The sequence below is a fragment of the Anser anser genome (assembly GCF_964211835.1).
Source record: "Anser anser genome assembly, chromosome: 2".
NCBI classification, from domain to species: domain Eukaryota; kingdom Metazoa; phylum Chordata; class Aves; order Anseriformes; family Anatidae; genus Anser; species Anser anser.
Genome location: NC_139721.1, coordinates 36,482,397 through 36,507,615, shown reverse-complemented (window position 1 = coordinate 36,507,615; position 25,219 = coordinate 36,482,397). Strand labels below are relative to the sequence as shown.

The 25,219-nt window shown below is 45.6% G+C and overlaps 1 protein-coding gene and 1 long non-coding RNA gene across 2 annotated transcripts; both read right to left on the bottom strand.

Moving 5' to 3' along the window:
- Nucleotides 1-592: 592 nt before the first annotated feature.
- On the bottom strand, nt 593-15,678 carry VCPIP1 (valosin containing protein interacting protein 1). Its single transcript, XM_083822677.1, has 3 exons — nt 12,728-15,678; nt 7,569-7,655; nt 593-4,567 (listed from the first exon to the last, which is right to left on the bottom strand). The coding sequence occupies exons 1-3, from the start codon at nt 15,414-15,416 to the stop codon at nt 3,699-3,701; spliced, it is 3,645 nt and encodes a 1,214-aa protein (XP_083678803.1). The 5' UTR covers nt 15,417-15,678; the 3' UTR covers nt 593-3,698.
- A 3,752-nt stretch (nt 15,679-19,430) lies between these two features.
- LOC310894272 lies at nt 19,431-22,915 on the bottom strand. Its single transcript, XR_014579730.1, has 2 exons — nt 21,226-22,915; nt 19,431-20,065 (listed from the first exon to the last, which is right to left on the bottom strand). It is a non-coding gene; the product is annotated as an uncharacterized lncRNA (long non-coding RNA).
- Nucleotides 22,916-25,219: the final 2,304 nt, after the last annotated feature.

Below are 25,219 nucleotides of genomic sequence, written 5' to 3'. Positions count from 1 at the left end.
CTCATTACATTTCAGCTCGAACGTAGCTCTCCCGGTTGTAAGCGCACTAGGAATTTCATTACCTGACGTTTTCACAAGAAACTGAGAAAGCGGCAAGCAACCCTGCTAAAACTCCTTACAGCAACAATAGGTTCTACTTCTCCAAAGATTTTCAATCAAGCATTCTGGTTTGGAAAGTATGCCTGCTGTACAGGGTTGTTAGCACATGGCCTCACGTGAAGCTGCTGGTCTTGTGTCACAGACTACCTCTTGTTCTTATTTTGTACCGAGAAGACGAGTAAACTACATGGGATTCACAAAGCCAACAATACACGTTGCTGTTTTGTGTCTGTCACAGTGAACACGCCCCAAATACACTTATATTACTTCATGTGAAAAATGTCTTTTTCCCTCACTGAAATTCAGCCAATTCTCAGACCAACAGCAGTATCAAGAAGTCAACCTTACTAACCAGCCAAACATTTTAGTAGTAAAAACCTTGCGTTTGCCTGGAAAATGGATCTGTTCTCCTGAGGCTTCCCATGTGCTCATTGAGAATCTAGCTCTTTTTTTCTTTTTGTACCCGGCCTGTATTCCTCAGTAATCACCCCTCACTTAGGTTACACCTCCAAAGCCGTAGTCAGGTTTATGATTTTCAAGTAATTTAAGTCGTCTTTGTCATGAGGCGCTGTGTTAGAAGGTGGCTGGCCCCTAGACAACAAAGCGATGAAGGCAGGTGCTCAGAGGGAACTCAGCAGCCCAGCCTAACTCCCGAGGCAAGAAGCTGGGCTGGTTGTTTTCTGTTGTTTGAGAGAAAGGTGCACTCTCTGCACCACCTGAGATGTCCTCTGCACGGGGTTCGCACCCACAACGAGCCTTCCCTGCCCTCGTACCCCACCACCACCTTCCTGCCTAAGAGGGCAACCTGACAGGCACACGGGTGCTCACGACAGGCACACTGATTTACCTCAACTCACAACTGCATCCACTGGTAGCAATCAAACGAAACATCTGCTCAAGCTTCCACTTGGATGTTCTTTATTTCGCTTCTCCTGTACAGTTACACATCGTGCCAGCAGGTAGGTGCAGCTTAGCCTTCCTTGAGAGTACCAAAAGCCATCTTTCTCAGAAAAGCTGGTATTTAAATGCATGAGAAAGCCACGTGAAAGAAGAGCACTGCACCAAAAATATACACCAGCCTACATCAGACCAGAGGAGCTCACATCAGATCATCCTGTGATTTTGACACCATTTGAGACCATTTGGTTTGGGGAACTGGAGAGTTCTGATCTGCACAGTGTGAGTGGATCCCAGAGAAGACACTAAGGGTGAGTGAAAGCGAGCTATTATCCGTGCCTACTTCTATTTAGTTAAGAAAGGAAAATGTCAAATTACTGCTGAAATAGGAAGTGTGTCAAAATCAAACCAAGCCTTCCTCTTTACACAGTCAAAGGCACACAAACTTCCGCACTCTTACCACAAAGGCATCAAAGTAAGCGTCTTTCCTTGGAGTAAGGATGATGTGCAATAAATACTTCAATTTATTTCAAAGTTAAAATTCTCTCATATACGCAGTTTTTTTCCAGCCAAGGAAGACTTTTCTAAAGGAAATGTTAAAAACGTCTAAGCGATAGCTATCTTATCTAGAATGCAAGAGATCCAGGCGATGCCTCCCCCTTAGCCTCTCCTCACCCAAGCTCCGTCCCAGGAACATGCCCCTGCTATACCTCCCTAAACCTCACACTGTGACAAAGCACAATCCTCAACATTTTACATATAGAAGTAGCCTTCAGACAGCTAGGCTGATTCATGGGAGACTAAATGTTTTCAGAAGTCGTGGCAGGCTTCCAGCTGCTGCATGTGCATCCTGTTTCTCACTGAATAAGCCCCGCCAGTTAATCAATGCATCAGCAAGGTCGGTTCTGGTGTGCCAAATTACTTCATGCGCTCCAAGCTGCCAAGTCCTAACTCACAGGTTTGCAATTTGAGATCTTAAAATTTTTATTTGTGAAAAGGTGATTCTTACATTTTACCTATAAGCAGTGGACTACATGGTTAAAGGTTTATTCCCTCCGCATAAGAAGTTAACCAGCAGAGGAATTTAAATTGACTTTGACAAAAATGAGGGCTTATTCTTTAAGTGATTTGCTTCAGTTAGTTTTTACATACAAAAATAAAATCCTCCCCCATGGGACATTTTCTCGTACTAGCGCTTAGAACTGTTTAAGTGATTAGAAATGTAAAAAGTGGAGACTTTTCCGAATACAAACATACACGATACAGACAACACTTGTGAACTGGTAAAAACCCACGTGTGCACAAACACTGACTTCGATATTTAAATGCTCTTAATTCCTTTGAAGCTGTATTAACATCTTTCATCCACTCAGTGTTATTTTGCCATTAGAGGAAGCAACAATAGTGCACTTAAGTCTGACTATGAAGATAGGAAGCAAAGTGCAGTATCAGATAAACGTTCCGTCCTTGGGGAGCAAGCACGAGGGCTCCCTCTTAAAAACTAGCACTGCAGCTCTGATGAACACGCTACGTAAGTGGATACCAGCTGCATTAGCACTGATGCAGGTTTCCCTGCATCACAAACTGAAGCGAAGCTAAGAGAGGTGGGCAGTCTTTGCAGACTTTACGGACAATGGAACAGCACGCAGTGCTTGTTTCCACTGAGGAAACGGGGAGCTTCCAAAAGCTCAATTATTACTGAACACTTGAGGAGAATTTAGGTTAGAGAGTTGTTTCCTTCCAATAAAATGCTAATTTGCTCTGAGGACAGCTATTATTTGCTCTTTTTTTTTTTTTTTCCCATTACTGACCAATACTAATAATCAAAGCTTTTTAAGAGAAATGGATTTGCTAATGAACGTTTGCTATTCCTTACAATTGCCAACTTCTTCTCTCCTGTACTTGTGTTGAAAGTTGCACAACATCTGAACCAGCTCAATATTTGGGAGGAAATACAAACACGCTATCACTTACTAACAGAGCACCAAAATGGTTGTGTTGGCTCAGACAGCCATGCATAACCACACCACATTCACTTTATCTTCATCGTACACTTTTTTTCTAACTTGCTCAAACTGACGATACGCAGAAATTAGAGAGTTTACTACAGTCACTTATTCCAAGATTTCTGACAAGCGTATACAGCTGTATGAATGAAAAAAAAATTAAATCTGAGGAAGTGCCAGTGTAATTAAAGTACTGTGTATGCCACGTTGTAAAATTTACCACAAGTTTAGTTTCAGTTGTTTTTTGAAGTTTACGTGTAGTTCGTGTTTATGGCATACTTTTGAGTGGAACTAAGTACCTGGGACAGGATTAACCTTGTCAAGTTTCTAGTTTTGCCTGGTTTAGCCTTTCCAGTAACCTTAAACTAGCGTGGTAAGAACCTTGCATGGGCTTAAATTTTAAGACTTATACAGAATTAAAAATTACAAAGAACTTTCAGTAACCCACATTACAGCAGATATTCATCTCAGTGCATTTCCTAATAACTAATTTACAGGTAACAGAGCCAGCCTGGGTAGCAGTATGGTAATATTAAAAGCTATTGCCAATCACACACTTGCTTATCATGCACTGAATAAGATGATATAATCTTTGACATACATACAAGATTTAATAGCTAATCACTTTGTGTGGCCCAGCCAATAAACATTACATTTGAACAGTAATTTCTTCTACCCTTATTAGATTTTAACCTATCAAGAGTGATCCATTGGCTCAGTAACATTAGTAATTCCTGCATCTTGACTATCCATCTCCTCAAGCTCCTCAACAGAATTTCCCTTTTGTGCTTTAGACCTCGCAGGGAAAGTTGCTCCCACAGAATTCACCATGTTACCATCAGTTGATTCAGTATTCAAGTGTTCAGTACCACCTGGTGCAGAAAACGACTCGGGTAAGCCAGCCTGGAAGCTCCCAGTTTTAGCAGTTGAACTCACTGCCTCTGCTTTTCTTTGAGAGACATCAACTGATGCTGACTGCTCTGTATTCTGATCCCGCAAATGTCTATCCATTGAAGCCTGAATAGAAGAGACCATCTCCTGCAACTTTTTTCTCTGTGCCTCAATCAAAGTAGGGTCAAGCTGCCTGCTGTCTCTCATTGTCACAACTCCAGGAGCTATTCGGATAAGCTCACTGTTACCAGAAGCAGCTGTGAATGCAGAAGGCTCAATTTTGGCAGGACTGAAGTCCGTTTCTGTGCTATGCTTTCTTAAGAGTGGTGTTTCCCTGGCTCTTTGATCATGTTGTTGACTACTAGATGCAGTTCCTAGGGAGTGGCCCTTGCCTTGAAATGCAGTTATGTTATGCAGTTGTTCAGATTTCTTTTTCACTACTCCACCACTACCCAGCTTCAGCATTCCATGCGAAGGGCTTGCTTCCCTGCTCCTCGAAGTAGCTTCGGCGCGCACTTGACTTAAGGCCTCTTTAACTAAGTCTTCAACATCAGGACCGATGGGAAAGTGCCCAGCAGCATCCACACACAGCTCTAATCGATCTTCTGCTGCATTGTACACAAAGTTTTTACCAGGCAGATGCGGAAAAGTACAGTGTTTGCCGTCAGCCAAACCTATAAAGATAGAAAAAGTTATTCAAAATGCTAGCAGATTTAAAATTATTGCATCAAAGATGTAAAAAGAAACACATTTAAACTTTTTACTATGGGAGAAAAACAATTTAGGCTTGTATGCCTTAAGATACCACCCACAGTATACCCCTAAGACATTGCTGCCTTCTGTGGCGATTCTGTTGAAGTGCCAGGATTGTAGCACCACTAAATAAAATAACCCCCTTGGTAGGGCTTGCAGTTCTAACACAACAGAAGTTGAAGAAGCAGCACATGCCTGCAGTAACACACAGAAAGCCAAACCCCACCACCACCCTAACCTTCCCCTCCAGCCAAAAAACAAACAAAAAACCCACCCACAGAAAACATTTAAAGAGCAGAGAGCACATTTCAAATTACTGTGCTTCTGGAGAAGTTTAAGACCTCTCCCATACTGGTTAAAATAGTAGGATTTCAGTGTGCACAACTGCAGTTAAATCTAAGGATGTTCATATTTCCTATTGCTTGTCTGCTCAGAGAGAAAGTGGATAAACAAAAACATTTCAAGGTTACTATGTTTAGTAGCCCTAGGCATTGTAAGTATTAACCTTTACAAAATAAACATGAGACATAATATTTGTGATTAGCTGTTTGTTTCATTAATCTACTTCTGATTTGATAGATCTGGCGTCAGAGCTCGCCAGGCAAATTTAAGTTCTGAAGCCACTCTGTGTCAAAAAAGAGAACAATCAGCTTTCTAATTTTTTGGTCACAAATTACAAAATAACTCTCATCTCTGTCCCATACAGACGGTGGTATAAGCAGTAAGGCATCATTTTAGTGACAATGGTTTCTATGAGTTAAAAGCTGTCTGCAGAAGAAAACTTGGCTGCCACAACTCTCTTCACTTCAGTTCTATCAGCTATGAAATGAGAGCTACAACAACAAAAAAAAACAGACAAGGCACTTTAAAAAAACAAAGTGCAGGGAATGGGTAAAGTCATAGGATTTTCCTCATATTCTCTTACAATTCCTCAAGAAAAATACCAGAAGTTACAGAGAAGGGAAGAAAGATAACACCTAAATCCTTCTTCTATGTTATCAAATGCAATGCAGTCAAAACAAGTATTCTAGGCATCAACAAAAAGGCCACTCAAATAATTTGATACGTTATTAAACGGTTTTTATAACGATGAACCAAGTGACCAAAATCATTCAGCCTCCAGGGCTTCCGATTCACGCTCCTACAGCTGCAGAGAACCTACAGATGAGATATTCTTCATTTCAACAACTTCAGACACACAGCTCCTTTCTTTACATACCCATGGGAACTGATAACCAACCAGCCAAAACACGCTACAGAACAAAATTTAACCCCAAACACCTAACTTAGCCTGAAGAACAAAATTTAACTACATAATCTACCAGCTCAACCTTCACTTGCAGAAGAGAGTGCTGCAAGAGTTTCTATCAGAGACCAAACCTGCCTTTGAAAATGTGATCTTGAAGTCCCAATGAGATCTCAGACAATCCGCTAAATTAAATTTCAATTGATTAATAGTAACTACACCTGATGGAAAGCTTTGCTTCAAATGTTCAGTATAATGGCTGCGTTAATTAAAATATTACAAATATGTAAGGAGCTTCTTCACGTGAAAAAAGAAACTGTTGTACAATAATTGATGTGGAAGTTTAGTAGTTCATAAAATACTAAAATCATACAGGTTTGCTAATGGTGAAATCGTAATTCTACCCACCAATCTAGGAGGTAAAATACCTACACATACAGAAATGCAATCAGAATCAAATCAGAATGGCATCTCCCCCAGCCTTAGCTCTTACATTGCCAGTTGGCAAAATACTTTAAACCAGGCATTTTCTGAGTTAATGACCAGCTGGGTTAAAGTCTCATATTCATTTTAGGCTCTCAGCTCCAGCTAGTCATTTATCAGTCCAGAACGTCCTTTCCATTGGGCATCACTTAAAAATAATTCGCTTGCCACAAACAACACACCAGTCTTCACTGTACGAGCACAGTAAAAGGATGAAAACTAAAATGAAGCAGATCTGCTGTAAGACACTCGCATGCTTAATCTATTCCCCAGGCTAATAATTCAGTGAGAGGTAACGTGCATTAAGTATGCCACACATTTTAGTTATTGCAAACATAAAAGAAAGGATGTATTAAAACAGTTGATAATAAACTAAAAAATAATCAAGGATAAGTTGATAAAACTGCTTAGGAAATCAAACAGTAGGAAAGTGGCAAAGGAAGTATTATTATAGATGAAACCACAGGAGCTAAGCTGTGAATGCAAAGACTTCAACAAGAAAACAGACTCTAAGTGAGAGAAAATAACTCAACAGCACATTTTATGAAGAATCAGACGTTATTCTTTGTAGGCAGTATTTTAAAAGCCATCTAAAAATCAAATATTCTTGAATTGCTTGCTTGCTTATTCCACACATAGTCCAAGATGAGATATTTATCAACATGAAAAGGGGATGGGTAACTTTGCTTTTGAACAACAATCTTAGGAATATCAAAAACAAATTTAACCAACCATTTAAATTTAAAACATGCAGTAGCCCTGTACAAAACACCTACTAAGACACAGTAGAAAGATGAACTCCTTGTTCAGCGAGTGTTTTAAAGTATAATAGAAATAGGTCCTGTAATTTTCTCTTTGTTTGATCTTTCCAGTAGGAAAAACAAACAAAAACCAAACCACAGCTGACTTATTGAAGTTGTTTGTTCTAGTCAGGAAGTTTATACGGAGATGTATGGCTATAGAGACGATTTCAGAAGAACATATTTAAGCTGAATGAACTAGTCGTAATCTGATTCCCCAGTCTTACAAAAGGCTCTGAGGGAGTACGAGGAGCTCTACAATGTTATGAAAATTAAAGGTGTACCATGCTAATACAATAAAGTATGTTTATGCTTACAAGTGACTCAAGACCAATTTACAATTTTAAAGGTTTGAAAACAAAGGAAGAAAGAGCAACAAAAACAAAAAAATACCTGTGGTTTTCTTCATGATGCTGTAGAATACTCCACCCTGCTGGAACAACTGAGGAAGCCCCTTTGCATAAGACCAAACATCTTCTCCTATAAAAATCAAACACAACTGTGAGGATTAAGCACTCCTATTTTAACATCACAGACAACAGCTGAAAAATGTAACTCCTTGGAATAAATTGTCACTCTCTTAAATGCAATTAAGAATTTGAATTCTGATTGCTTATTTGTAGAACACGAACCTAGGACACTGGTCAACTTACAGGAAAACATCCCATAGTCCGACGTGCTCCAGTACAAAGGTTCCCAAATTTGATGTGATCCAAGCTGCAGCTCCCGGTTCTTTGCCAGGCCGTACACCGAAATCTCCTCTCCCCTCTTACCACATGCTTACGCTAGGAGATGACTGACACTCTTCCAAAATTCAGGCACGTATCCTTGTGCATTAAAGCCTCAATTCTGTATCCCTACACCTTTCCCCAGACGGGGTCTTAGTGTCACAGCGGCCACACAGCGGGCTTCACGCTGCAGCACGAGCCCCTGCGCAGGCAGCTGGGCAGAAATCATGTCCCTACCTCCTTCCCCCTTCCTCTTCTTAAGGCTCGGCAGCAAAATGCCGACGCTGGGGCCCAGCAGCCCCCTGGAACAGGCGTTTTTCAAAGGCGCCAGAAATGGCGTTGAAATGTGACAACCTGAAATGCTGCTGAGGGGTTAACAGACAAAGCAAAAACAGCAGCCCCCCTGCCCCAAGATTATGTTAAGGAAGGTAAAGAACGGAGAAGGAGCTACAAGGACAGTATCAGCGACCTAACAGAGCACCTGCTCCATCCTCAGGCGTGCTGCTCCTCATTCTGCTAACCACTCTCCTGCTTCCTAGCAGTGGCACGTGGCGTAGCCGACAGAGCCGCGCAAACAAAAACTACTAACAATGCAGAAACAATTACTGGGCATTTACATTTTCCTTAAAAAGTGAGTGTTCTCCCCCACGTCACGTCAAAGCTTCAGGGATAGTACTGAGGTGGAAATCGCAGCCTTCTTTCATCATTACAATCTCCACAGCCGTTTCTCTCACTGTTCTGTTAAAACCGGAGAACGTGAATCATCAGCTAAAGTTAACTGGGACAGGGATAGCTGGAAAGCGTGAGGCTGCGAAGTACTGCCCACCAATATTTCTTCGCTTGCTCTTAAGAGCAAAATAAAAGCACAGAGTTATTTTTAGCAGCTTACACACCCAGTGAACAAAGCCCTCCTGTGCCTGCACTGCATAACCCACCAGGTACGCCACCCCTCGGGGAGGAGAACGGCCGACCCCACGACAGTGGCTTTACGTGGCACCGCCCGCTCTGAAAGCCTTGGTGCCGTTCCCCGCCTGCGCCCCGCCAGAAGGATGCTGCGGGCCGCCTCCCCGCTCCAGGTGTTCTTCAAGTCCCCGTTCTCCGTAACAGGGAACGGCACCTCTTCGTGTCCTCTCTTTAGACACTCAAAGACAGGAGCCCTACGTAATCTGGCTCACTGTAAACGCACTCATTAAACCACAGGCATGCTGTTTCCTTCCATTCATTTGCACATCGAGCTCACAGCTTTGACCGAGCACTAAAACGACACGCTGGTCTGGTCAACAGGCATTCACTTCCCAGCAAGAAAATCCAGCAGACAAGCCACCTACCACTCTTTCTTATTTTCTGGCCACAGCCAGCAGCCACACAGTGGCTGACTCTGTTTAAGGACCCCCATGCTGCTGCATTTAGCAGCCCGCTCTTATTTGAAGGGTTCCCATCCCTCCCACAAGGCCACCACCAGGCTTTTAGGAAAAGTCCAGTTTTACAGCCTCAGGCATGCTTTGTCACGCCTTGCACCAGAGAAGCAGCTCTGCTTGGCAGCTTTTTACGTGACACTAGCAAGGACCACGGGCAGAAAAGTATGGTGGGCAGGGCTCACCAAACAAAAACATTGAAAGCCACTGAAAGAAAGAAAGGAACCAAAATAAACCCTTGTGCTGTTTTGAGAAAGAGGTCTCAGATTGGAACAGCAAAAAGAACCAAAACAATTGTCTGGAGCTTCCCAGGCGGGAGTAACTACTGCGCGTAATTCAGCTGAACTATGTTTGAGGTCTGCAGGTTTCTGTTCCCAGCTGGGTCTGACCGTTTTGGTTCTGTCTACAACGGCAGTAAGACATTTACAGGTCACAAACCGATCTGGGCGATCGTTTAGCTGGATGCAAAGCTCCCTCAGGCCGCTGTACTCACCGCAGGGCTGATGTCCTCCCCACTATTTCCACCGCAGCGCTTCCCCGCAGCAGGCTCCGGCCCCACAGCAGGAAGGCAGGGCAGCAAACGCCGCGCACCCTGCCCACAAGCACACCTGGAAAGAGCGGGCGCAGACCAACCCGTGCCAGCGGCAGCCCGCAATGGTCACCGCGTGCAGCAGAGGAGGCGTGCAGCAGCGCTAAGCAAACCCAAAGCTCTGCTGATAAACGCAGGCTACAGGGAGCTGCGGCTGGCTTTAAAACACACTGTTTAAATCCCAGCAAATCCTGGCAACAATTAATTGGTTTAATTCAAACCTGGCCATTTGGATTTCACACGAGCTGACAGGTTCATCAATGCAAAACAAACCAACCAAAATAGATTCATACTCGGCTTGCACGTATCCGGAGTGGTTTTGCCTGGGTGTAATTAAATCAGTTTAAAAACAAAATGCTTTAAACTATGCTGATGTGAAATTAAAATTCCTTTAGTCACTTCCTTATAGAATTGTATAGTTGGAGCTAAATAAAAATAGGGGTAAAAGCTTCACATTTTATGCATGTTTTTTGTAAAGTAGCTCAGAAAAAAAATTACAGTATCTAATTACCCAAGGGTTATTTTTAAATTATGTATGTAAAAATTAAATAACATGGTCTAAAATTTTAATGAGTTAACGAGCCAAGACCAGAAGAGAAAAATCCAAGTAACTGCAATGGGAAAGAAGCATCAATCCACCCAAGAGGAGACTCTGTAACAAAAATCTTCTAAGCACCCAGAACTAATAGCTCTAGATCAGTGAAGACAAACTTTAACTACAGGCATGGGAAAAAAAAAAAAAGAAAAAAGAAAAAAACGTTTGGTCCAGAGAGCCTACTTTAATATCACCTCTCCTCTTCATGTCCTAATCTGACCATGTTGGATGAATATTTTTAAGAACAATAAGTTACAGCAAGAGCGTGAAGGCCAAGCTGACTCTCAAACTTTGCAGCACTCTTCTTTAATACCAGAGAAACCTAGCTGAGAAGCACTGAGGTCTCCCTTCCCAGAAAGGCTGAACATACCAGCCCGAGGAGCTGGCACCTAAACCCTATTAAGAAAGGCTTAGGAAATATCTTCGGGTTTGTTTTCCCACTGAAAAATAGCAATTGGAAGTAGCCAACCGCCTAGATTTTTTCCACGAGTATTGTTGAAGGAAAATGAAGCCCTGATGCGAAAAACGGCTACATAAAAATAGCACCTTATTCAGTCGCTGCCCAGGTTGTTGTAGCTGGGTGGTTTATCACTTGCTGCCACTTTTAGTTCCATTAGTAACGCAACATGGATACAGTTGGGGAAGGGTGAGGTAAAGGCTATTCTGACCTGTGCTTCACAGGAGGCATCTCACAGCGGGGAGAGTCAAAGGCAAAAACCAATCCTTGAGCGCAAGGCTCACAGTTTATATGTGAGTAGATGCAAAAAGGGAGGCGCCTTAGTACTGAAGTCACCAGGATACTTTGAAAGCACCTCCGAGGCTTCTGTAAGCCAGCGAGCACATTTTCGAGCCTATTTCTTGAACGCTCTTTTAGTTTCACCTTGGAATTCGGCGAGCTCTCCGACCCAGCCTTTCCCTGCACTTTGGAACTGCGACCCGAACGCTGGGGCGGCGAGGCGGCAAGCGGCGAGGCGCGCTGTCGTGCCAGAGATAGCGGAGCGAACAGCCGGGCTCGGGAGAAATCAAAGTTCTGCACTATGAACTTCTGACATGTCGCTCCGGGCTTATGTAATGGGTTTGTTTCTGCAATATCACGTGCCTCAGCCACGCCAAATCCCTCCGGCAGAAGGGGAGACTCCCACAAAAAAAAAAAAGCCTGCAAACATGACTATTCGACTTGTTCGTGCAGCTAAACGATAATTGCTGGTCTGCTTCCTGTCAGTAACAGCAGGGATGGTGAAACTTAACAAAGAGAAGTCATTGCAACGTAGTTCGGTCATACGTGTTGGGGAGGAGAAGAAAAAAAAAGGAAAAAAAACAGACCAAAAAAATCTGTCTTTTGTCAGTCAGCAGATTAATATATGTAATTATCTGAAGAGACTGGCGTGCGAGTGAAGGCCCAAATCTCCTGAGTCCACATATGAGAATAAAAGCCACAGGCAACGGAGAAAAGTTCATTAGTTTTGAATTATTACCAGGCATTTACACGAGTGACAATTTATAAGCTGAGCTTTGCTACCCTACGTCTACAGCTGGGCTTCAAATACACATTTAGCTTCTTTCAGTTTCTCCTCTGCCTGCATTCTGAAATAATGCTTTTCATGGTTCCTGCTTGAAAAATAAATAAATAATATAAATAAATAAATAAACACCCAGACCTTCATATAAATTGAGCAGATTAGCTTAGGAGACAACGCTGTATTGATCTGCTTACACCAACACAGCTCCCCGTGGGGAGAAACACCAGGACTTTATCCTAATACAGGGGTGAGAATTTAGTCCTCAAACTTCCGACGAGCAGCCAACATCCCCCTCTCACATCTACTCTGAATTTCTTTCCTGTGACCCGGGGGAGATGTAGGAAGCGGGCGTGTGTAGCTCACACAACACGCGCATCAAATGTCTGCTTAATGAGATGCTGGAAAAACAAACAGAGAGCGCAGGTAGAGAGACAGACAGAGAAGGAAAGGCATCGACTCCTAAACGGCAATTTCTAAGAAAGGCTTTCACAGCAAAGAAAGAACAAGCACCTCATACACACATTTTAAAATTCACAACACTGAAAATCACGGACAGCACGCTAACTGTTCCTCTAAGAGAGGAGTAACGACACTAACCTGCTCCATGGTTACAGCAAAAAACAGATGTATATAACTGTATTTTGTAAAATTTTATCTCCCACTTAAAAACCACAATTTTAAAATACAACCCGAAGCCAGCCTTACCCATTAGTGTTGCTAGAAGACACAGAGAGTACATCTCCTTATCAACCTGCTCTTGCAGCTCCTTCGATGAGATTTTACTAGTCACAGCAACGTCTTCATGCTTCACGGCATGGGCCGAGTGCGCTGCAGTCGGCGGGCTGCTTTCCTCCTTGCCTTTCAGGATCTCTATGGCAATTCTGTCGCCGTGCTGCAGAGGCACGGGTTCGTTCTCCATGCCTTCTTTGGGAGGCAGCAGCTCTTTAGGAGGAAAACCATAGCGAATGCACTGCAAGTACGGAGGGATATTGAATTCTCTGGCTATGCTCTCCTGCAGTTCCAAGAAAGTGGTGGTGCACTTCAGGGTGAGCATCGACTGCCTCCCATCATTGGTCGTTATTCGGATTTTCTTCTCTTTTGTTGATGTAGGTGAATACGGGGCTTTCGTTGGCGTAGCAGGTGCAGAGGACGGCCCCTCACGAACAGCCCCCGGGGAAACAGTCCTAGGTTGCCCTTTATGCTCTTGTTTCAATTTTTCGCTTTTCCGTTTCTGCATCACAGAAGCCTGGTCTGCAATGTTCTGCTGAATAGTTCTTTCAGTTTTGCTCATATTTAGCTCCTCCTTGTGCAAAGTTTTTGTCTTCTGTCCGGTCAAAATAATTTTGGTGGGAAGCTGTGCCTCTGCCTCTTGTCCTTGCTGCACCTCGTCAGCTCTTTGGGCGTGAGCACCGTCGATATTTACAGGGGTGTAATCATCGGGGTTCTTTTTGGCAGTTTGATGCAATATCGTGTTGACAACTTTCTGAACAAGAATCTCGCTCCCGAACTCCCCGGGGAAGTGCTTGGTAACGAGCTTCATGGCAACATCGTACACGTTGCTGTTCAGAGAGGTGTCGCTTTCGTACTGGAACCAATAGACCGTCTCTCTCACCACTCTTCCACCCCACTCCAGAGTAATAGGGAACGCTTCGGGCAGATTGTCGTATTCTTTACCTTCCCAGTAGTGCTTGAATCCGCAGCCGCATTTGCCACCCGTGGACCTGGTGTTGGTTCTGTCCCCGTCCAAGTAGGAGACGGACCCATCCTCTCTGACGCGGCGCACCAGGTTGCCGTGACACCAGTTGCAAGCAGTCAGACTGCTCAGGCTGTAGTCGGGCACCAGCACGTCCTTCGCAGGGTTGTAAGAACACACCAAGCTGTTGAGGGGAAAGCTGTAGTTTTTGTCAGGCCTGAGTTGCCCGTGGGTGCTTTTCGCCAGGTTGTACAACTTCCCGCCCGGCGCCAGCCACTCTGGAGGCACGTGGTGCTCCGAAAGGGCCCCGCAGATGAGGCACCTGTGAAGGCGGTTGTCCGTCACCGCTTTTTTGGCGGCGGCGGTGACTTCTTCGGGCTGGACTCCTATGACACCAGTCCTTCTGTAGAAATACTGATGCACGTCAGCGACAAGACTGGGATGAATACCGTGTTTGCTCATGAAGACCTCCTCCATGGCAGCAACCAGCCTCATCAAGTACTTATCTTGCAGGCTTCTGTCTCCTCCAATAACGCAACCGCCGTCCTCCTCTAACTTGATGTACTTTTTGATGAGGTCTTGAGGAACTCCCCAGGCTTTGGGAAGGAGCTTCCTAGGCAGTTTAGGTAAAGCAGCACCTTTTATTCCAACTAGAGGGATATAATGGTTACGCCCCGAACTACTCCACGCAATGCAGATCGGCTTGTTCAACATGCCGTCTTTCCCCATGCACTTCTCTAGGGGTACCAGGCCGGGGAGGAATGTCGCTGAATAATCCCCGGAGCTCCGCATTCCGCTCAGGGAGTCTAACAGGATGATAGGCCGGTGAAGCACGTTGGCCAGGCCGAAGATGTGGATGTTCCTGAGGCCCATCGGCACGCCTTCGGGAGGAACGAACAAGGGGTCGCACTCGTTGATGATGTCCTCCCACTCGGCTGCGTCGATAAAATCATGGAAGAGCGCCTTGTAGTGGCTCAGGTTCTCCTCAAAGTGCTTCTTCAGGTTCTCCCGCAGCGCGTGCCAGAACAGCTCCCGGCCAACGAGCGCCCGCGAGACCGCGTGGACCAGGCAGTGGCCGTCCCCGTCCACGTGGACGGGGATGAGGCACTCCTGGCTGTTGTTGGCCTTCTTGATGTCCTCCAGAGTGTCGTGCAGGTAGACGAGGCTGCCCGAGCGGTCCTTGCCGTAGCCGATGGTTTCCACGTGCTCCGGCTCGATGAGGAAGGCGCGGTCGCCCAGCAGGGAGCAGTCAAAGATGTCTCCCTGGTTCATCTCCGTCAGCAGCTTGGCCTTGCCCGTCTGCTTGTCCATGCCGTAGCGGGCCAGGATGGGGGCCAGCAGCTTGCAGTGGTAGTTGGAGAGCCCCATGACTTTGACGAGCTCCGTGCTCCGGCGGGGCGGGCTGACGCCCAGCAGGGCGTTCCGCAGCAGGTTGTGCAGCACCACGTCGGGGTCCGTCACCTCCTCCACGGCCAGCAGCTGCCGCTGCTCGTGGCGCCGCCCGCAGTCCGTGCACTCGATGCTGCCGCCGCCCTGCGGCCCGGCGGCCGGGAAGAACAGCCGCGCCTGGCATTTGGGCTCGGGGCAGGTGCCCGAGAAGATGCGCCGCTCCCGCTTCTTGCCGCCGGCCGGCGGCGGCGCCGGCGCCTGCTGCTGAGGAGACGGCGGCGGCGGCGGCGGCTGCTGCTGGGGCTGGGACATCTCCGGCGCTGCGCTGCGCTGCGCTCCGCTCCCCGCCCCCCACCCCCGGCCGCCGCAGCCCGGCTCCTCCTCACGGGCTCCCCGCCGCCGCCCGCCGCTGCCGCCCGCCGGCCCCCATCCGCCGCGGAAGCCGCCGGCACCGCCGCCGCCGTTGCCCGCAACGCAACGGCCGCTCGCACTTCCCCGCCGGCCGCGCAGGCGCCGCGCCGCCGGGGCCGTCGGGAAGGGGAGTCCCGGCCGGGAGGGCGGCCCCGCGGCGGGGAAGGGAGAGGGCAGGGCGCCGGGACTACGAGGGCCGTCGTGCAGCGCGGTCACGGGGAGAGCAGGGAGGGGAGAGCGGAGCCGGCTGCGCCGCCCCGCGGGGATTGTGGGAGTTGTAGTCTGCTGCCGGTGGGGAGCGCCCGTGGGGTCCGCCGGCGCTGCCATGGCGCTGACGCCGGGGCGGGGGGGGTGGCGGGGTCCAGCCGCCACCTCACCGCTGCGGGTGGCAGGCGGGGTGGCTTCACACCTGTGGGCAGCTCAGCGCCACACTGCTGCCTCACTGCCCCTCCTCACAGGAACAGGAGGAGAAAATACAATCGAAAAAGGCTCAGGGGGTGAGATAGGGACAGGGAGATCACCCACTAAGTACCATCATAGGCAAAACAGACTGAGCATAGGGAGATTAATATAATTTATTGCCTACTCATAACAGACTAGAGCAGTGAGAAACTAAAATCATACTAAAAACACCTTCCCCTCAAACACCCTCTTCTGCATCCTCCCCCCAAGTGGCACAGGGGAGCAGGGAATGGGGGCTGCGGTCAGTCCCTGACGCTTCGTCTCCGCCGCTCCTTCACGGTCCCTCTCTGCCCCTGCTCCCCGTGGGGTCCCTCCCACGGGATGCCGTCCTGCCCGAACTGAGCCTGCGGGGGCTGCCCACAGGCAGCAGCTCCTCAAGAACTGCTCCCACACGGCTCCGTACCACGGGGTCCATCCCCCAGGAGCAAACTGCTCCAGCACGGGTCCCCCACGGGCGGCAGCTCCCACCACATCCACCTGCTCCACCGGGGGCTCCTCCACGGGCTGCAGCGTGGAGATCTGCTCCGTGTGGGACCCGTGGGCTGCAGGGGGACAGCCTGCTCCACCAGGGGCCTCTCCACAGGCTGCAGGGGAACTGCTGCTGCGTGCCTGGAGCACCTCCTGCCCGCCTTGTCCACTCACTGCTGTCTGCAGGGCTGGTTCTCTCACATTTTCTCACTCCTCTCTCCCAGCTGCTGTTGCACAGCAGATTTTTCCCTTCCTTAAATCGGCCCTCCCAGAGGCCCAACCAGCCAGCACTGGTCGCTGGCGCTGGCCAGAGGCAGGTCCCTTTGGAGCCGGCTGGAGCTGGCTCTGATCTGCCATGGGGCAGCTGCTGGGCTCTGCTCGCAGAGGCCACCCCTTCAGCCCTCCTGCTACCAAAACCTTGCCATGTAAACCCAATACAGGGGAGAGCCCCAAGGGCTTCCCAGCCATGGAGCTTTTCAACAAGCATCTCTGAACCTGCCTGTCCTCCCTGGCCAACTCCCGTGCAGCTACACCAGGCCCTGCCCCGGGGGTGAGCGGTGGCCATGGGAGGTGTGCCCCAGCTGCCAGCTGCAGATAGCGAGACACAGGAGGCCTCAGGGTGAGGTGTTAGCGCCAGTGATCCCGCCTGCTGGCGTCACACACGCAGATAATGAGGGAGCAGAGGTGGTATGGACCTTATCTCCAGAAGCCATCTGAAATGGTACTTCACAGGCTGGGAGATGAGTGCCTGGAGAGCAGCTCAGCAGAAAGGGATCTGGGGTTGCTGGTCAACAGCAGGATCGACACGAGCCAGCAGCCTGCCCTGGCAGCCAAGAGGGCAAACTGCATTTTGGGGTGCATTAAACACAGCACAGCCAGCTGCTCAAAAGAGGTGATTCTCCCCCTGTGTTTAGCATTGGTGCAGCCTCACCTTGAGTACTGTGTGCGGTTCTGGTCTCCACAATATAAAAAATGATCTTAAGGTCCTTGAATGCATCCAGAGTAGGGCAGCAAATCTGGTGAAAGGGCTGGAAGGCATGTCCTGTGAGGAGAGGCTGAGGACACTTGGGTTGTCAGGTCTGGAGAAAAGGAGGAAGAGGCAACCTCACTGCTCCCTGCTCCTTCCTGAGGAGGGGAGGTGGGCAGCGAGGGCCGGCCTCTGCTCCCTGGTAGGCGATGACAGGACACATGGGAATGGCACAAAGCTGCGCCAGGGCAGGTTCAGACCTGACATTAGGGACAATTTCTTAACTGTGAGGGTGGTCAGACACCAGAAAAGGCTTCCTAGAGAGGTGTTTGATGCCTCAGGCCTGTCAGTGTCCAAGAGGCGTTTGGACAATGCCCTTAATAATATGCTTTAAATTTGGCTAGCACTGAATATTCAGGCAGTTGGACTCAATGGTCTTTGTAGGTCCCTTCCAACTGAACTATTCTTTTTTTATATAAAATTTCCAACAAAAATGAGAGGGAAAAATGTTCACAACTTCCAGCCTAATTACTGTGGCTGGCAGCACATTCATGCAGAGATCTTAAGATGGGTTACTTTTGGCTCACATTGTTTAGATTCTCCCGAAATTCATTCCTGACGGTGATTTATCCTTTAATAAAGGAAGACAAAAGCTGAACTTGTGGAAGACAAGATAGCACCTCTCTGAGGTGGCTACCCTCGATAGCGTTGCCAAGTACCAGAGCCACCCAGCCCTACAAATAGGACAAAAATGAGGGCTGCTTCCCTCCTCTGTCATCCCACTGCTGTAAAGCAAACACCTGATGTTAACATCCCAGGGACTTGTTTATTCTGTACTCACCCAAATGATTTAAAATTAGACAGAGTAGAAATAATAGAAAATGTGTTTTGCTTGCACTTTCCAATGCAAACAGTGGGTTTCACTTTCATTAATCTGTGGAAAGTAATTTATGATTTTTGCACCTGGCATTTAAGTTATAAAGATTAAGATGATTAATACATACAGAAAAAACACTGTTTGTATGCTTTATCACAGGCTCTAAGATAAAAAATGTCTCCAGGCCTGGTCCTGTGACAGACTGAGCACTTCCACCTTCTAGCCAAGTCAGTGGAGCTGAGCATGTTCATTACCTCTTAGGTACAATAATTTGTCAAGCACAGAAAATGTATATGCGGGTGTAAATATATATATTCCACAGTGTAATCTGTTATCTGATCTTTCAAAATCTGGGACAGGTTTGAAGAGGAGAAGGTGAAAATTGTGAGACAGCTTTTCATTCTTGCCTGCTACTAATTCTTATTTATGTGTATGACAGTAGGGTAGCAGCATCACAAGGTACATAATCCTGCCAACGTGCGTTTTGCCTGAGGATAAATCAACAGTCTGTGCCCATTCGCTCCTTCGCCTTCCCTACATAAGAAAAAGGAATGCAGTAAAAAATGCAAATAGGGAAGCTTCTGTCCACTGTGAAACTGTATGGGAACCGCGGAGAATGAAGACCATTCAGAGGGCATCAGATGGTGACAATCCTGTTGTGACCGAGCCTGCATTTTGAAGGAATGTCTAAGAGCTTTTCTGTGCCATCATCGGTTTCTGGAGTAGTCCACTTCTTAACAAATGGCAAATAAACACGTTTGTCATTGCTTAATAGTACTTCGTATTAAATAATAGGTAGCACTCTGGTAAAATAATTAGCTTTTACTATCAAAACTGACAGATTTTTTTTTTAACGTTTTATTTACTTTTTTTTATGTTATATTTAAAACCAGTTGTCTTTATGAAAGCACTTGTTAAATTACGACTGTAAAGTCAAATGCGTTTCTCCTTCTTATTCTCTGCATTAATTTCACTGACAAATAGTATTCAGTAAAGGAATCTAGCTTTTATGGTGACTTGACCCTAATTATTCTAGCTATATGCAGACTTACCATCAGGATTGATTGCCCAACTGATTTCTGCAGCTAAAAACTTTTATCACAGAATCTTTGGTAAAAATCACAGTTTTCTGGCAAGGTAATGATTTATGCAAGTTAAATACATATTTATTTACAAGCTGTATACACTGTATCCGGCAAACTGGATAAGGAAATTATGTGTTATATGACTGAACACAGGTCATGCAAGTAACTAAACCTTTGAACAGCCTTAGAGGAAAATTCAAGAAACACAGTACCTGTCTTGTTCGTAGATAACCTGCAGAAGCGCAGCATCAAGTCATATCAGAGGTCACGGCAATAACCACAGCTTTGTCACAGGCAATGTGAACAGTGACGTCACAGTCAGGAAAAGTAAGGTTACTTTCAAAACTACCACACAGTTGAAGATCACAATTACCACAAAGTTGAATTTACTTACGGTGACTCAGAAGAGTGATAAATTACCAGCAGCGGGATATATCTGAGCCCATGCTACTTTGCAGATGAGGACTGAGCACTGCCAGGAACACTATCCTGGCATTCATTCCTGGCCAAGGATGTGAGGTCTAAAATGTTAAGTTTGATCTTCACACAGCGCTGTTCCCTCTCTTCCTTGTCCTTCGCCCTCAGGGAAGGGATCATCCCCAGGTGGAAGCAATTACTTCTCAGGGGGCATTGTTTCTTTGAAAGCTTTTGGAAGAGCAATGGCAGAAGTGTCCTGTGAAGGAGTTTCCATCTAAACAGAAAGAAAAGATTAGTGCAGCGTGCCAAGGAGCAGGTGATGATGAACTAGAAGACGCTCTGTTTTGTCAGGAAGTGAAAACTATTATCAGCCTTCTGATACAACTGTGTACACAACGGTGTGCTTTCATTAGCCTGCGCTACACCAGCTAACAGTCTGGTGTCACCTTCACCAACCCCGCTAGAGCTGATGCTGCTTAGCCTGCAGGCCCAGCGGTTTTGCCTGAACTGGCCCTAAAAGCACTGCTCGTTTCAGCTTTACATTTGAGAAAGGGGAAAGAGAAGACACAAATGTGAGCTGGAGGGAACATGGTAATATGCATCACAGCCCAAAATGAGTGCAACTTTTTTATATGTTGATACAACATTTTGGATACACCCTAGTGTCTAAAAAGCATGTCTAGTTCTTACAGTATCATCAGTACTCTTAGTACTATCTGCAAAGAGGCAGTGCTGGGTGCCTCGGCACACGGAGCAGCCCAAACCCATGCAGTGCAGACTCACGTATTTACTGCTCTTGGTAAGCCAATTCTGCTCTCCTGACCTGGACTGCCTGTACTTTGTCAGCGCTGACTGTCGTAGGCGTTCCTAACAACCTGAGCACTAACTACACTTACTGCAGTGTGCCAAAGGTGTTGCTCACAGCCCTTCTGCACTTCCTCGTCCTCAGGGGCAAGGTGCAGCCACGCACAGCACTCCGGAAGGACAGGAATCCCCAGTGAGCAGCTTCGGTTCAGCGTTCATAAAGGTTTGGGTTAATTAATGGTAAGCTGGTGGTGGTTAGAAAACAGCATCCGACTTTTTGTGAGGAGCTGGGCTGGTAAATCTTGACCTGGATTCATCCAACAGAATAACCTCGTATCCCTCTTCTACAGTCTCCTGATGATTTCCGAATTGAAAAACGCTCTTTTCTTCAGTGCTTTCCCAGAGCCACAGCTTGAACTGCTGCCACTGCAACAGGTTCTGCACTTCTTGCCACTAGGAGATGCACCTTGTGAACACTGAGGGCATTCCTACATACAAGGCCAAAACTGGGCCACTCAAAATGTGGTAGGTGTGTTAGCCAAACACAAGCATGCTAGGAAAGCAACATGCCAAAGGGGAGGAAGGCACAAACATTCTAATTCTAATGTTAATTACAGCTATCCAAATTACCTGTTCAGAGGCTTTGCTGCTGCAAAGTCAAGTTCCCAGTGTTTGTTCAGGTACAAACTGGCCCAGTAACAGCAACCATACAGCTCTGCCTCCCTTTTTTCCTTCCTGTTCAGAGCAGGGACAACCTCTGCATGCAAGATGAGCTGCTCAATGGCTGCACTGTTTTGCTTGCTTGTTTTTGTTTGTTTGTTTTTTTTTTTAACCTAGGTTTTTCTGTTGTTTCTTGGATGAAAATCTGGCTTGCAGGCCTCATTTTGCAAAGCAATTTGATTGATTTCACACACAAACTCCTTTGCAAAATTAAGGCTCCACATTTTTTATCCTGAAACATCTCTTTGAGACTCATTGCTAACATTAAAGGAGACAATTAATGAAATTGATTCATCAGAACAGGCAGTGTCCAGCAACCGTCAATAGAAAATCCATCTTTAGGGCACTCAACCATTAAAAAAGAGGAGAATGTAAGTGTTATTAGCTTAGATGTGTAACTTGATTACATGGAAATCTCAATGGCAATTACTGTGAATATTTATCAGCTTTCTGTAGTGCTCTGTCAAATGCAAATTGAAGAAATGGTACAATCCCATTATACTAAAAGATTAATGCCTCAAAATAAAATAGGTTGAGCGACTAACACGCTCACTGCCGTATTGATTTGTGTGCTCACAGAGAATGCACAGTCACTGATCTCAGCAGCTGTTAAAGGCTTACTTAAATCTGCATGACATTCACACGTATTTATGTGTCCCAATTTTTGTCTGGTCCTTAGCGAAATTCTCTGCAAACGCCCAGTTTAGAAGAGATGAATGAACAACCATGTCCAGCATAGAAGAATTTTCAAGTGAAGGGTGTAAATGGGTGACACAATGAGTGCTTCTTATAGAGAATGATACCTGGCTTGTGATTGTGCTTAAATTTGGAAGTAATTGACAAGTTGAGAGCCTGTATTTCTCAGACTTGAAGGCATAGGAGAGAACCTATGAAGTATGAAATGGTGGGAGTGGAGAAGATGGTTGGAAATCAAAACCAAAATCTATCCTCAAATTTTCTCCTGAGGATTTTAATCTAGGTGTTGTTACAGTTCAAATATAAACTAGAAGTACCCTTCAGACTGATTTATTGCACTCTAGCAACTAACATGCATAAATACCCTTACCACCAGCAGCAAGGTGTTATAATAATTTGATATATTATACATACATGTAGATAGGTATCTCAAAATATTCTTAGTCCATTTTACATATCTAAAGTTCTAAAAAAAGGAGGCTTCAAAAACAAAGAAATATGACCCTACTGCTGAATAGGAATTGCTTTGAGAAGATACTTTTCATGAATCTGATGTAAAGCCATTCATGGTAACAATGAAGACGTATCATCTATTAAAAAAACTTACAGCTTTTTTTGCATTGACTTACTTCGTGCCATAAAATCATTTGCTTGTATCATGGAAGAAAAATGCATAAGGTGATTTTCAATTAACTCTTGTCCTTCAGTAATTTTACTAGAAAAAGAGCAACAAAAAGACAAATTGCTCCTGGAGACTTTGCAGTTTCTGATCTGTATTATCACATCCATAACATTATGGATGGTATTAATTTCTTTAAGTACAATGCAGATAGCCTGAATCCAAAGCCACGTACCATTAATCATGTGGGACAGTGCTGAAACTTTCTCCTGTGTTGTTTTGCTGGATTCAGTTCTGGCAGTAGGTGTCAGCAGAAGCTCACCGAGGAAGCCTTCTCATCCATCCCCAGACCTGCCACGCTGCACGGATGATGCATTAGGGCCCTAAGGTACAACAGCATTGTCACCCTAGTGCCTTTTATCTGACTAATCCAATACAGAAAAGCAGAGGGGCCAAGTGCTGAACGTCCTAGATGACTGTATACAACTGAGCAAACGAGCAGGACATACTGCAAGTCAAGCTTTGCCTGCACACTGAGGTTCATTCACATAGCAGATGTGGTGGGGTCATTCACAAGATGCACATTGATACAGCAGAACATTGCTGGTTGGAGAACAGTGTGCATTAAAAACATGAGTACCTGCGCTGGGGTCCAGAACGTAGCAGGAGATCTGCTCAAATAACAACAAAACGGGGGTGAAGAGAAAGCAAAGAAAGGGTCTCACTATGTCATGACTTTACCATACACCACTGCATCAGGAAGATTCAGTGGATATAATTTTAAGGGGAGGATTTCAAATAAAATCATACTGAGGTCCTTCATTGCCAACACATTTACTACTCAGATTAACAGCTATGTGCTAGTAAATACGTCACACTATAATGCAGTAGGACAAAGTTGGCTAAAAGGTAGAAAGTTTGAGAGAGATTCTGTTGGCACAGGAGATAAGTAAGGCATCCTACAGGGAAGGTTTTCTAGATCTGGCTCTGAGAAAATCTATCGAGTGAAAACAAGTAGCAAGCAAGTTGTACAACTGTAAAAAACAAACAAACAACAAAAAAAACCAACCTACATCAAATTACCAAGTAGAAACCAATACAATCACACACACATAATAAATAAATAGATAAATAAATAAAAATAAATCAAGGAAGTCAAAGTAGAAAGCAATGCGCAATTACACAGATATAAGGATATAAGGAGGACATTTTGCAGAAACATTATCAGTACGAGGATGGTTGAAAATGCCAGTCCAAAATGGTAACCTCCTTTCTCTCGGTGAAATGGTAGCAGGCCACATACACGAGAAGAAGCGATAGCTGCTTTATCTGGACATTCATGAGTTTTGGTGTCCTCTCATGTGACACTTCATAGCACAGATCAGCTAGTGCTGTCCCAGCTCGAAAAGCCACGATTACAGCACACTTATGTAACCAGCAGAGCAGCTGGTCACCACCAAACCGCAAAAGCATATCAAAACGAGGGTATGCAGGCATCTGTCCTCAATCTGTTCATTAATTACATGCAAGATTATACTTATTAAACCTGGGGGAAACACTAAGCTGGAAAGAGTTGGAAGCACTGTGAGGGATAAATTTATAGTTCAGAATGATCTTGACAAGCCAATGAAATAAATAGGTTTAGAAATCAGCAGCTACAATACGTTAGTCCCACTTATAATCACAAGATAAGGGAATAAATTTATTGGAACCATTCTTCAGAGATGATCAGGGTATACAGTGAATCACGCACTGATCGTGAGTCAGTCGTGTCATATTGTTATGAAAATGCAAAGCCTTCTAAAGGCTTTAGTACAAAAGTGTCACAGGTAAGATAGTATGATCAGCACAGGGGCACCTGCAAGCACAGCGTGTGCGGGTACCTCATTCCAAGGAGTATGTGAACAAACGGGGCAAAGTCCAAGGTAGATGAATAAAATATAGGCATAAGTCTAGAAAAAAAACGGAGATGTGTGAGAAATAATGGGTGACCTCATGTAAGCATGCAAGAGCTGGGTAACTGCAGCTGGTATCAAACACAGACTGGAGGTAGGAGTCAAGATCTCAGTAAATAAAGAAATATGATAAAAAATGAGATGTTACAAGAAATAACATGTCTGAGGTTATACTGCTTCATGATAAACGGGCTGCTCTGCTCAACTCCCCTTCCTATCTTGCATCTGTGACTGCGAGGCCCATCCCTCTGGTGGCTAAGAGCTTTGTCCACCTCCTTGTTCACACCATGAGCAGCCAGCCCAGCGCTAAGGGTGAACTCTCACATTCTGGGGAAGACAACAAAAACATGCTGGCTGTATTGAAAGCTAGGAAAACAAAACAAAACAAAACAAAAAAGCAAAATGAGCATTTCAGAAAAATGAGACTAAGAGCTCATCTTCTTGTATGTGGGTCAGCAGAGCTGAGAGTTTCAGCTAATTTTATAATAATCTGCAGATCAAAGAATATTTTCACTGAAGGGTGTTGCCCCTCCCAAGAGCTTTTTTCCCAGTTCAGCTCTTCCAAAACTCTTCCACAGCTCCCTGATGCATTTACTTCCCTGAAGTAAAAATGTGATGGGAAGTATGGGACTGG

Coding starts and splice junctions, on each gene's coding strand:
- VCPIP1 (XM_083822677.1), bottom strand. CDS start 15,416: ATGTCCCAGCCCCAGCAGCAGCCGCCGCCGCCGCCGCCGTCTCCTCAG. Junction 7,656..12,727: donor TCTTCTAGCAACACTAATGG/GTAAGGCTGGCT, acceptor TGATTTTTATAG/GAGAAGATGTTTGGTCTTAT. Junction 4,568..7,568: donor CATCATGAAGAAAACCACAG/GTATTTTTTTGT, acceptor CTATCTTTATAG/GTTTGGCTGACGGCAAACAC.